Genomic DNA, 14,000 nt, shown 5'->3' on the forward strand with positions numbered 1-14,000 from the left:
AGAGCTGTATTCGTCACTTTAAGCCCCGTCCGTTTCAGATTGAGGGGCGTGTTTTTGCTGTCCTTTCTCTCCGTGACGTCTTCAGTCACTCAACAAAAAACACGCCCCCCCAGTCTGAAAAGAACGGGGCTTATCCGCAGCTGCTGCCATACTTAACTTCCCCCTATCTTCCCCTGTACTTGTTTTTTTTTTTGCAGCTAAGCCCCGTCCTTTTCGGATTGGGGGCGTGTTTTTGACATTCTTCCTCCTTCTCAAAAACACGCCCCCCAGTCTGAAAAGGACGGGGCTTAGATCCTTCGTGTTTATGCGAGGCAGCCCTTCTCATCCACCAGCCTTGTTACAACTTTCAATGTGCTCGATTATTAAAACAAACTGTATGTATGTGCGACGGTCTGCGCACAATTTGAGTTCATTCCTATCATAGTCGTTATTGGCAGCGTATGGCGCTATTTGCAAGCCTAATAGCAGCCCCCCTTTTCATGTTTACTTCGACCCTAATTATTATTAAAACAAACTGTATGTATGTGCGATGGTCTGCGAACAATTTGAGTTTGTTCCTATCATAGTCGTTATTGGCAGCGTATGGCGCTATTTGCAAGCCTAATAACAGCCCCCCTTTTCATGTTTACTTCGACCCTAATCCTGACGCAACTTCCACCCGCGCATGGGCTTGTGGACCGGAAGAGAGGTGCTAAAATAGTTTTTGTTTGCTTTGTTTACACTTGCGTGTTTTGAGGCTGCTGAGTTGCTCTCTGGTAAATAGAGGTTTTTGTGTAGTGTCGTGCACAGGGAGCCATACTTTTTGCTACGCACGTTTATCCTCTGTTTATTTGACCTTACAATTGAAGCCATCGCCGTATTGCAAAACCAAACTCACACACTGCTCATAGTCCGTCACGCGATACGGCAGCCGGTGGTGGGTTTTAGTTAGAAGACTTGTATTCTAAGACTTGAATATTTTTGTCTGTGTTTGTTACCTTGTAATTAGCAGATAGATGCCCACTAATGCAGAGTGCGCTTGGTTAAAAAGCCAACTGTAAAAAATAAAATAAAACGCCAACTGTTGGTCCAAGGATGGGACCTTAAGATTGCCTTGTGTAAGATGCACATGTGTGTGTGTCTCTCTGTGTATGTGTGGCTCTGTGTTTGTGTGTGGCGCTCTGTGTGTGTGTGTGTGCGACGCTCTGTGTGGTGCTCTGTGTTTGTGTGTGGCACTGTGTGTGTGTGTGTGTGTGCTAAGGCCTCTTCCGCTCCACCTACTTTCTTTCCCTTTTCTCTGACCAACGAGTAGCGAGGTAACGTGTAGTCGCTGTCGGGCTTCTCAGAATCCCGTGAATAAATTGTTATCTTGTGACACTGGACGTTATATTCCAAGCATTCCCGATATTGTTCCATGATACCTTCATCTCGATTCAGTTAGGCCGCCTATCTCCTGCTTCGTGTAATCTATTCGCGGGGGCCTTCTCAAGTTGTGTACTAGCAGAAACTATTAAAATAGTTTTTGTTTGCTTTGTTTACACTTGCGTGTTTTGAGGCTGCTGAGTCGCTCTCTGGTAAATAGAGGTTTTTGTTTAGTGTCGTGCACAGGGAGGCATACTTTGTGTTACGCACGTTTTCCCTCTGTTTATTTGACTTTACAATTGAAGCCATCGCCGTATTGCAAAACCGAACTCACACACTGCTCTTTGTCCGTCACGCTAGACGTCAGCCGGTGGTGGGTTTTAGTCAGAAGACTTGTATTCTAAGACATGAATATTTTTGTGTGTGTTTGTTACCTTTTAATTAGCAGATAGATGCCCACTAATGCAAAGTGCGCTTGGTTAAAAAGCCAACTGTAAAAAATAAAATAAAACGCCAACTGTTGGTCCAAGGATGGGGCCTTAAGATTGCCTTGTGTAAGATGCACATGTGTGTGTGGCTCTCTATGCGTGTGTGGCTCTGTGTGTGTGTGTGGCACTGTGTGTGGCGCTGTGTGTGTGTGGCACTGTGTGTGTGTGTGGCGCTATGTGTGTGTGTGGCACTGTGTGTGTGTGTGGCGCTGTGTGTGGGGGCTCTGTGTGTGTGGGGCTCTGTGTGTGGGGGGGGCTCTGTGTGTGTGGGGGGCCCTGTGTGTGGGGGGCCTCTGTGTGTGTGTGTGGGGGGCTCTGTGTGTGTGGGGGGGGGCTCTGTGTGTGTGTGTGGGGGGGGCTCTGTGTGTGGGGGGGTCTCTGTGTGTGTGGGGGGGCTCTGTGTGTGTGAGTCTGTGGCATGCCGGTGCAAGTCTCTCGTACTTCGGTGGGTCTGGATGTGGCTTGCTGTGCCTGGAGTGTGAGACACCATTGTGTGTAAGAAAGACAGCAGTGTGTGTGAGAGAGACAGCAGTGTGAGAGAGACAGCAGTGTGACAGACCTTTTATTTATGTCACTCTCTACTAACTATTAATCACTGCTAATACTCTCTACTACTCTCTAATGCTTACCTATTGCCATTGTAAATGACAATACCATATATTTATTGGTTTAAAAAAAAACAATAAATGAAAAAAATTACATTTGCAATGCCAATAGCTCTAACTTTAACAAAGACGAGACCATTGCATTGTAAATGCTTGTTATCCTAGCACACAACATTTAAATGTCTGGAAACAAACTGAGCAAATATTTCAGAATTAGTCTGAATTATGAAAGCAGAAATGAAGCACAATGTTTGTAAATCTGAAGTGTGATGGAAACAAACATTTTAATACGATCAAAACATATCAATACACTAGGCAATGCCATTGCCACACATTATCATTTGTGCGCTGAAGAGTTGTATTAGTAAAATCGTATGTGTAAATGTAATGGTCATTTCAATTAAAAATGTGTTGTCTACAATGTGTTGTCTGTAATGCCTGTGAGCTAACATACCATGAGACTCCACTCTATGACACTCTACTCTACGACATGTGGGGGGTAGTGAATTTTAGGGGGTATTCCACGCTCACTCAAGCATGATAAAATAATTATTTTTGTGCTACAATTTTACATCGCAGTCCCAGGCAGTGTAAGCAATAATGGCCCCTCATACAGTTTTAGAAATCATGACCCCCTCGGTCAGTGTTAATAATTATACAATTGTGTACAATACAAAGGGACCAGCACCGCTGAGGTATGCCACAAATAGCCTCCTCACCAGACACATGACAAAGAGTGCCTCAAGAGAGAATGCAGAAATACATTCAAAGTTGCGTCTTTTCCAACTTAACGTTCATGGTTCAAAAGTGCGAAAGAAAAAAGGCGTGGTGATTGCATCCAAAAAATTAACGTGCACAATACTCAAAGCTAGGCACAGACTCAAATATTTCAGCGCGCATAAGAACACAATATGTAAGCGCGCACAAGAACAGACACAAAGACAGATTCAAGCACAAAGCACATACCAACATACAAAGAACATCTGGAATAGATATAGTAAAGCAAAAATATAGACAGTCAGAATTAAATGTACACATGTATGAACACAAGCAAAGGTACACAAGGGCAAAGCAATCCCACAATCCCACGCACACACAGTCACATGCTATCACAAAGGCACAAGCATACATACACTTGCAGCAAAATTCTTCAGTGCCTCGTCAGGGGTAGTAAATGCTATACAAACACCATTTACAATTACAAGGTTGGTGACACACAAGCATACATATACAACACCCTCCCTCTCTATACCAAGATCATTCAGCCTGTTTAAATATATAAGGAAAGATTACAGGAAAAATATAAAATAAGGTATTGTTAAGAACGTCTTTCAACATCAAAGATGTCAGAAAATGTTTAAGGCACAATAAAAGGTAAACTTAACATAGTTACCATTAACGACATAATTGAAAAAGACTGCATATGATCTACATCACAAATAACAGTAATCATATCAAAAATGTTCTCAGTAGAGTTGAGAACAAAGCACATGTTAGAGCTTTATCGTAATCCATTTAAGAATGCCTAAATCCACACACAGAAAACAAGAGAAATATAGCAGGTTACATTACAGTTGTGCTCACATAAGGGCATACAACCAGTGCACAGGAATGGAAATTGTCCAAGGATATGTAGTTTGCCCATCCTACTGACAACATTTCTGATGTTTTTACATACCTCCCTATACAGGCTAGATCCTGCTCCTATACCCTGTGCTACATCTAAGATTACTAGGGTGACTAGAAGATTGCTGATGTGATTTACTGTATATACTTCTTACCTTAAGCAGAAATACTCGGCTTGGTGTTTTGATTTCAAAGGTTCCTTCTTCTGCTTCCATCTTGCAATCAAACACCGCGTTGCATAAGTCAATGCTTCCAAGGGGATTGGCATCATTTGCTGTCCTATAGTATAGCAAGTGGCATCTCTTCTCATCGTAGCAGAACCAGCGATACTTCCATCCCTTCATTGGCCCTTTGGTACCAAACTTATTCAGATAACCACATAGTTTCTTCCTGGGCACCCGAATTCCATCTTTGATGGGTTTGAGCCAGGCGTTGTCCTCTGCCTCCTGTAAAGGGCTCTCGTAGTTGTTAAATGCGTCTGTGGTGTCCTCAGTGGCACTTGCACTATGTTTAGGATATGGCACAGTCATTTCAGGAGGGGCTTCTACAGCACCAGAATTCAAAATTTTACTTTCTTCCATTTTATAAAGGTATTAAAGGCAATGTGCTCCTGAAATATAAATGAGAAATAACCATTATAAGGGACATATTTAACAAGATGGATTTACACAGTTGGGTTTTCCCAGCTTATCATTATTCTCCTAAACCCATCTAGAAATAACGCACTTTATACATGTTTGCAACTGAATCATACATCATGTGCCACAAAGAGCAACAAGGATGATGGACAGATGAATCTTTGTTTCAGAACGCTCTGTTTAAATATATATATTGTAGCTTTATAACTGGCTATTGTTTCTATGAATCTTCCAATTTTGTTGTGTCTCATTCAAGCTTCAATAACAATGTTTCTGTAAATGACCATTTACTCCAGATTCTGTTGTTGTGTTTAAAAGACATAACTCCAGTTTTATGATAGTTTCCCACGATTCACTAACCTTTGCAAGTAAACCATGTATTAAAAAAATAATACTCGGATCCTATGAACAGATTTATTGACCACGGTTAAATATATAAATGTGAAATAGAACGTCTTACAGAGATAACTCAGTGGGATGTGAATTAAGGGCAACAGGAGGTTGATAGTATCAGTCAACATAGAATCTGTAAAAACAAATAATTTCCCTCATGCAACAAACAGTGGCATCTTCCCAGAGGATGGGGGCATTTACTGCTTAGCTTTATTTTGTCCTCTCTTGATAATCTGTTAACTCCATCAAGAGTTGATCCCAGTGCTGGTGTTTTAAAAGCAGGGTGTTGGATATGATAGCTGGTCATTATTGTTCAGCTAAAAAAAAAATTGACAGAATTGTGTATTCCTTCCTCCAATACATTTCAACAAATATATTTAATTCTTCAAGACAACAACTAACACAATCAACTGACTGACTTAGGACGAGGCTTCAGAAACATTCAAGAATGTATAGGCCTTGCAAACGCCTAGGAACATAAATGCATCTCATTCAAGATCAGAGCCAAAGCACAGCAGTTTTAGGAAAGCAATCTTTGTTTGACTTGAACCACCAAGGTAATGCATCCAGTAAGACACTCACGGATGCCCTCTTAGCTGGCCAACTCTTTCCAGCTTCTAAAGCTGATGACTCACGCATTGCAGGATAACCATCTTGGACCTCGTCTGCACTTAAAGACCAACATGAACAGCTGCCTCCGACTGCATGATTCCTCAACAGACTACACCTCTAAAAACTAGCCAGCTCTCTTAGTTCAGACACAACTGGCCAATAATCTCTACATCCCAACGAAATGCTCTTCAGAATGACCTGATACCCCGATCTGATTCCAGTGACCCCAAAGCAGATGTTGTGATCCTGCAACAGGATTTCAACAGGAATTTCTAGATGGCAACAGACACCCATGGCCAGATGATACCCCAACCTATGAAAGCCAATCCTCCACATTTACTCACAATTCAATGACAGTAAGCATGCAGTTAAAAGACAATAAATGTACTAGTGTTGCAGACAGCTTCAAGCCTGAAAATTACTCTACCAACATGCAGGCAACGCGCCACAGAGGCTAAGCCTGCTTACTACCAGAATGTTATCAGTGAGGCTTCCAACAAAAAAAGGACACTCTTCAAGACAACTGGGCACTGCTTGAATCCACAAGACCCCTCGCTCACCAATTTCAACGAGAGGTGCTCGGCTATCAATATTTTCTTCAAGGGCAAGAGTGACAAAATTTGCCAAACACATTGACAACAAATCTACTTCGAAGACTTCAGTGATGATTCTATCATGCAATACCCCAAATGGTCTACCTTCCACATCCTCTCTGCAGAAGACCTGGCGAACCTACTTCAGTACATTGGTTCCCAATACAAAAAGGATACCTGACACCTGGATTTCCAAAATCTTTCTGAAGCTGAACCTTACCAAGATGGAGTTTGCTATAATCTCCAGAGATATTAAGCAACATTAGGCTCAGAAATGGCTAAACAAGATGACTATTGGATTGTCTGTACTATTAATTACATGCAGTAAAATCCACAGGATTCTTCATTGATACTAATCATGCCTTCAGCAAGCACACTGAGCAAAGGGCCAATAATGCATGGCAGCAATTATTACTGCTCTGTAGAGAGACCCCTTTTATAGCACAAGATAAAGTCAGAACAATCATCTAGGTACGGGTCCTATCTTATCTTGATTATGGCAAGACTTCTAGCCGGTGTACGAAAGACTCATTTGACAACTGTGAAGAGTCCTTTATGCAAAGTCTAACAAAATGTCCTCTGCCAACCTGCTACATCATCATTAAGGCATTCACGGATAGCACCCCTTTATACCTGACAAACAGGATCAAGTTGTGAGGGTGGCTTTGCAAGATGTGCAGAAGCGGAACTGTCAGGCTGGAATAAAAAAAATGCAGAAAGGAAAAAAACCTGATTACATGACATAACTGGAAATTTTATCCAACCACAATCTCTAAGGCATCATCCATCCCACACATGAAAAAGGCCAAAAAAGGCCAACACCCTATCCTGTTCATTTGGCACTGTGCAGTATATGAACCAATTAAATTAAAGCCTTGAGATGTAGCTCACCATGTACCACCTCTGTCTTCACTGCCAAGCCAGGTTCTCCCTGGACCAGAAACAAGCATCCTGGGACTGGTTACTGGGTATCACCCCTAATAAGCCAGGCTAACTTAAATCCAGTGGCACAGCGAGCATGGGGCCCATGTCTGGGAAAACCCACCCCACTTAGGGCAAAAAATGCTCTGACAACAAATAATGCCAAGCTAGCCTGGCTGATGAGGGGTGTTACTCAGAAACCGGTCCCAGGATGCTTGTTCCCAGTCCAGGGAGGACCCGACTTGGCAGTTTGGGCTGGACTGTTCCCATGAGGAATAGAGTCAAGACTGATATGCATATTGCTGGGTCCAAACTGGGGTGGCGTAGTGAGGAAAAAACCATGGATTTAACCTAGATCTCTTGAGTAGGGTTGAATGTTTGATTTATTCAGCATTCTGCCCATCATTTGTTGCCGAAGCACTCTTATATTTAGCCACAGGATTTCAACCCATGATCACATAAAAGACAATCTCTAACAACTGCCCAATGGAGCCCTGCTTCCTGGCTCATCGAAATCGAACACCAGAGAAATAAAGGAGCTACATTAATGAGACCTTGAACATACTCTAGGCCTTGTTCTTGATGCAGAGAGAAGTGAGGGGTAGAAGGAGGGACCCCCAGCAGGCGTTGGCAAAATCTATTTTCCTCTGCTTGGATACACCCAACATCTCTGTAGCCCCATACCCCCGTACCAAACATCACAGTTGGGAGGCATTTCGTTTTATAGATTTCTAAGATTGGGTGACAAGTTTTCTACCAATACCAATACCAATACCAAGAGAAAAACTGATTCCAACAGCACAAGAGAAACGAGTCAGTCTGCTTGACACACAGACCAGGTACAAGCATCATCAAAATCCAAGATATGAAATAAAGCTCACCCTGTTAAATTTCCTCCCTCCTAGTACTAGTTTTGGTGTTTCTGGGGCCATGCACCATAAAAAAAGCTTTTGAGAAGGTAGTCTCCAAATCAAGCCCATTCATAAATTTTCTGAAACTTAAAATCACATTTCTTAGGCTGTTAGCCATTCTGGTAAGAAGCACCGCACCATCCGCTTATAATAATGCGTGCACAGCCTTTTTTCTCAGCACTCGGTACGTCCGCCTCGACAGACACCAGTGTTCTCTAAAGATCATTAATATAAAGTAAAACAACAATGGGGGCAAGTACACACCCTTGGCATACTCCACGATTGAGTTTAAAAGGTGCAGTACACTTGCCAGGCTTCCCAAATCTCAGTACAGCCGAAAGATCCTGGTGGAGGAGTTTTAGGAAGGAAACCAGACCTGCCCAGAGGCCCATGGACACATGGGTAGCACATAGTTTAGACCTGTTGATACAATCTAATGCACTTGATAAATCCATGAATGCAAAATGGATGGGGGTGCCCTTTGAGTATTTGTGTTTAGCCACAATAAGATGTGAATTAAGGCACTGTTTGATTGTCCCAAGGCCCTTCCTAAAACCATATTGCACTTGAGAAAGGATATTACTCTCACTTAGCCAGGAAAGAAGCTGTTCCAATATACATGGTTAACACCGTGAGTCATGGGGATTCGTTTTTTAAAGATAAGTACAATAATTGATATACGTTAAGAAGGCGGAGTACTCTCCCGACAAATTGGGTTAATGACACTAGTAAGCACAGGGGTCAAAACCAAGGATCCTCTTTAAGTTAATCCATCTGGGCCCAACACCTTTTTGCACAGACTATCATGGATGGCTTTAAGAACTTTCCTTAAATGAGAGCCTGTTGCATGAAGAACCCCCAATCAGTCTCTCATCTGAGATCAGAAAATTGGAGGAGTAAACAGAAGAAAAGTGTGCAGTCCAAACCTCGGGGGCGATGTGAATGGTAACTTTATCTGGGGATAGGACTGGTGATAGACCTGACAGGTGACAACAATAGCCTCCCATTTTTCATCTTAAACCGGGTAACTTCAGATTTCTCAATGCCAAATCATTTGCCTTTCTGCTGGCTGAAATTATGCTCTGATCTCTAGGGATTTGCTTTAGGGCCCTACGCAGGCCATCATTTGCCGCCCTACTATCTTTGTCAAACCATGATTCACCATTGGGGTGGAAGCCTGCCCAAAGATCTTGTCAGCATGCCTTTTACGTGAAGCATAAGTTCCATGAAACACCTGCAGCCCTACATCTATGGCCAAGCACCTTCACCATCTTGCCAAAAATCAGCTATCAGCTGCCCCTGTCTCGAAACTTCATTCATCCGCCCCGTTGCCACACTCCCTTTTGAGTTAACCCCATGCCTCACTTGCTGCAGTTTCTTCTCTCTACTGTCCAACGTTCCATTGCTTTGTGCCTACGTTAAGGCTCTATTGGGCCACAAATATAAAAGCATGCCTACAATTATTACTTCAACTGTTGCCAAATTTATTTTGTCAAACAGTTCAACCACTGTCAGATATTATTTCGAGCATACACAGCTAATGTGACAGATAAACCGACAACTATATAATTTCACTAAAAAACTGACAAAAACTATATATCAGTCCTGTGCTCAGACTTAATAGATCTAGGATGGGTTCTTTCTACTTAACCACATGACATAAGAATAAATCTCACTGGGCTCAGAAAGCAGGGGTAGGTAGAAAGAAGCACATTAGACAAAAATTGGTTAGATGCTCAGTGCAAATGTACTAGTCCATAGAAAAGATCACATGAAGTGGACATATCTGGAAGAAGCTGGAAGGACTGGAATGTTCAAATGTTAGTTCTTCCATGGCGTCTTCACATATATTATCAAATGAAATGCCTTTCAGATACTCAAGACTTACTTTGGCTAATAGCACATTCAACCACACAGTTTCCTCAAAGAGGCCAGGCAATACTAAACTGTCACTGGGCCACTCATGATGCAATTTATGCCCCCCTGTCCTGGTAGTACAGATGTAGGAAAGTCTGCACCCGTGTGAAGTCTTAGCTTAGTTTAGCAAATAGAATATTAACTTGTTGATAGGGCCTACCAGCCCCACACTCAATGTTTAGCAAAGAGCCTTTCAAAAAATCACGCTCTTTAGATCCTTCCCTTTCCTACTAAAAATCACTATTTTAGTCTCACCCACGAGGGTCTACATTGACTAAGGAAGTTGGGAGAATTAAAGAGATCTCTCGGAACTGGTGTAAATACACCAGAGAAGGTATTACAGAATTCTAATGAAATCTGATCCACCCAAGAAGCCTTCCCATTTGCTAGTTGACTCCATAGTTATAGCTGTTGTCCACAGAGCTAGCTATCCTTGTTCTCTCCTCTCTACCTTCCCACAAATTCCATTTAAACCCGCCTCACAAATTGTGCACAAGTACTCCCGTTCCATGTAGAGGTGAGAAAAGACTAAACGTCACCTGCAATGTCTGGAATGTCAATCTTTCCCAGACTTTCTCTCCCCCCCCCCCACAGCCCTTCTACCCCTCAAAGAGTGATCATTTCCGTTTTTCAGGAGGTTTCATTCCTGAAAGCAGGGGGGCATGCGGAGCATTAAAAACAGGCAATAATCAACATAGAAGGTAGAATGTGCTAGGCTGGTAGTGGGAGGAAGTTTGGACATGGGACCTTTTACAGGGAGGGGGCCAGTCCTAAGTCTGGTAGAGATAGTGGAGCTCCATGGATGACACTTTTAAGGAGAGAAGCAGGATTACGTTTCTGGCAGAGAATGGTGCATGTATGGGGGTTCAAACAAATGGATAATGAAAAGCAATCACGTGACGGCAATCCTTCACCTGCTCTGAGAGGCGGGGAACTATCACAAAATATGTCCCTTTTTAGCTTCACACTTCACATAGTTCGCAAAGTTTAAAAATGTATTATGGTACGTGTTGAATTGGCCAAGCGCTTTTCCTGCGAATCAGTTAGTGAAGCTAGGGCTCAACTCTCTTCGTGAGACCTAGATACAGGAAGAGGGGTTTGGGGAGACAGACCACCTCCTTAAGTCTTTTTTCTCTTAGTCCCAAGTCTGACCTACTAATAATGTGTTGATCAAAGTAAGGTGAACACAAATATGTCTTCCTACATGACAACATATTGCTATATTGAAAGATTTGGAATGGTGCCCACCAAAAAAAGTAAATATAAACAAGCAAGATTTTCATAAAGGGACTGGCTGGGTCTGAAAGCCACGTTCAAGAAAAGGCTGTTTCAAGGAACTGGTTTGCCTGGTTGGTGAAAAATAATATAATAAAGGAGAGGCTAGGAGCAGGTCCTGGGCAAATGCTACCCCAGTGCCAACGTACAAAGCTGGAGGCAAGGGCACGTGATGCAGACCAGAACAAAGGTGGGCTCTGGGTCATGCCCTGCATTCAGAATTCACTGGGAAGATCAAAGGTCTTACCCAGCAGGCTCTAGGGGGTGGGTGTGATCAAACATCTGTGGCCGAGGATGGGATGTTCAGTGTGATTGAAAGTAAACTTTGCACATAGTGATTGACATGCAGTGCAAAGTGGCGTGCCCCAGTGGTTTCTGGGTGCATGTCGATCAGGCGCAGTGCATAACAGAATGCATTGCCCCTTGGCTTTGTAAGAAGAGCTCTGTGTAGAGGGGGACTAGGTTGATAGCCAAAGACTATAACTTGGGGCCAGTGGCCAGCTCCAAAAGCTGTCCCTTCTATTTTGTAAGTGCTGAGGGACAGTGTGTAGGGTTAGGCCAAAGCTAAGCCCTTCATTTGGAGTATGTGCCTGGGAAATGGTGGTTAGAAACGGGTTGCCAGAAAAACAATAAATAAGAGTTGGGCTAAGGGTATGGCCTGGGTTCAGGCCATGGCTAAATGTGGATTTTAGGGTTAGGGAACTAGGTTGGGGGTTCTGGGTGCAGGTGCATTGGGCACAAGTCATAGCCAAAGGCCAATCCCTGTACTGAGTGGTCACTGTTCAAAGCCTGCTTATGGGGAAATGGGACTGTACACAACGGGCCAGTGAAAGTCTGGGCCCTTCACCTACATTGAGCTCTAGGATTTGGAACACCCAAAGCCCACTGAAGCTAATGCCCAATAGAAACAGTGGTGGACTATTGGGCTTCATACAGTATGTGTAGGAAATTGGGTTATTGATTGAGGGAGGGTGACAATCCAAATCATGGAACAATCACAATCCTGGTCAGGGTGAATCACAATAGTCACTAAATTAACCTGCGCTTAACCCCTGGTAGCTTGGCACAAAAGCAGTCAGACAGCACACAACCAGCGATAAAGTGAAAACACAAACAAAATACCACACCAATTTCGAAAAATAAAGTCAAATTTAATAAATAAAATTATACCAAAATTGAATTCAATCAAGTTAGTTGAACTGGAGTTATGATTTTTAAAATTTGTATGTGAAAAATAGCGCCTATAACATCAAAACACCAACCATGTGTATATGGTCGCGCAAGCATGAGGCAAAGTCAAAAGATAACGTCCAACGCAATGCAGCGCGGGTTGGTTACACACAGTAGATTTGGCTTAGTCTCAACTTACCTTCAGATTTACAAAAAATTTTGCAGAACATTTCTTGAGAAGGTAAAGTTAAGCAGGGCAAAGCAGCCGACGGAGTCTGACAAAGCGTTGCCATCGTCGGTGAGCCACTGGATGCAGTGATGTTGAACATTTCTACTTTCAGACTTTGTCACTTTTTTGAGATTTGAACATCTCCAGCAGGACAAATCGGTCCTGCCTCAAAGGTCCTGCTGATCAGGATGTGCTGCTGCTGAGAAGAATGTAAAAAGAACAATTGATGGACAGAATGCAGAAGAATGAGATACATTCACCCCAGTACAGAGATCTGGGCCAAAATCCATAGTTTTTTTGCTCACCATGTTATTCCAGTTTGGACCCAGTCATATGCAAATCAGTCTTGACCTTGCGCCCAATGGGAACAGTCCATCCCGAACTGCCAGGCCAGGTCCTCCCTGGACTGGAAACAGGAATCCTAGGACCAGTTTCGGGCTTTCAGCCAGGTATGCTTGACTCCAGATGCATGGAGAGCATGAGACCCATGTCTGGGCATACCCGTCCCACTCGGGGTGACAAATGCGAAAACAAAAGAACAATTGATCGACAGAATGCAGAACAATGTCATACATTCACCTCAGTACAGAGATCTGGGCCTAAATCAATCGTTTTTTGCTCACCATGCCATTCAAGTTTGGACCCATCCCGAACTGCTGATGATGTAGATAGATTCAACCCAGATCTGTGACTGGGGGTGAGTGTCTGAAAAGTTTCAGCGCTCCATCCATCATCTCCTTGTGTTTGCTTTGTTCACCCTAAGTTGGCAGGGTATGCCCAGATGTGGGTCCCTTGCTCACTTTGCCACTGAATTCAAGCTAGCTTGGCTGATGAGGCGTGTTAGCCCTAAACCGGTCCCAGGATGCTTGTTTCCGGTTCAGGGAAGACCTGGCTTGGCAGTTCGGGCTGGACTGTTCCCATGAGGCACAGGGTCGCAGACTGATTTGCATATAGCTGGATCTGAACTGAGGAGGCGCAGTGAGCTAAAGAGCGATGATGGATTCCACTCAGATCTGTGACTGGGGGTGAGTGTCTGAAAAGATTCCGTGGTCCGTCCATCATCTCCTTGTGTTTGCTTTGTCCACCCTAAGTTGGCAGGGTATGCCCAGACGTGGGTCCCTTGCTCACTTTCCCACTGGATTCAAGCTAGCCCGGCTGATGAGGGGTGTTATCCCAAAATCAGTTCCAGGATGCTTGCTTCCCGTCCAGGGGGTGAGTGTCTGAAAAGTTTCGGTGCTCCGTCCATCATCTCCTTGTGTTTGCTTTGTTCACCCTAAGTTG

At 43.4% G+C, this 14,000-nt stretch overlaps 1 protein-coding gene across 2 annotated transcripts in view; it reads right to left on the reverse strand.

Moving 5' to 3' along the window:
* The window catches only part of TBC1D2 (TBC1 domain family member 2), a 511,011-nt gene that overhangs the window by 473,274 nt on the left and 23,737 nt on the right, over window positions 1-14,000 (reverse strand). For both annotated transcript variants that reach the window (XM_078676557.1, XM_078676558.1), the window contains exon 2: window positions 4,216-4,670. In XM_078676557.1, coding sequence (XP_078532683.1) covers window positions 4,216-4,641 — 426 coding nt within the window. In that variant the 5' untranslated portion in view covers window positions 4,642-4,670. The remainder of the gene's footprint in view (window positions 1-4,215; window positions 4,671-14,000) is intronic.

This window comes from Lissotriton helveticus, chromosome 2_1, assembly GCF_964261635.1.
Source record: "Lissotriton helveticus chromosome 2_1, aLisHel1.1, whole genome shotgun sequence".
Taxonomy (NCBI): Eukaryota; Metazoa; Chordata; class Amphibia; order Caudata; family Salamandridae; genus Lissotriton; species Lissotriton helveticus.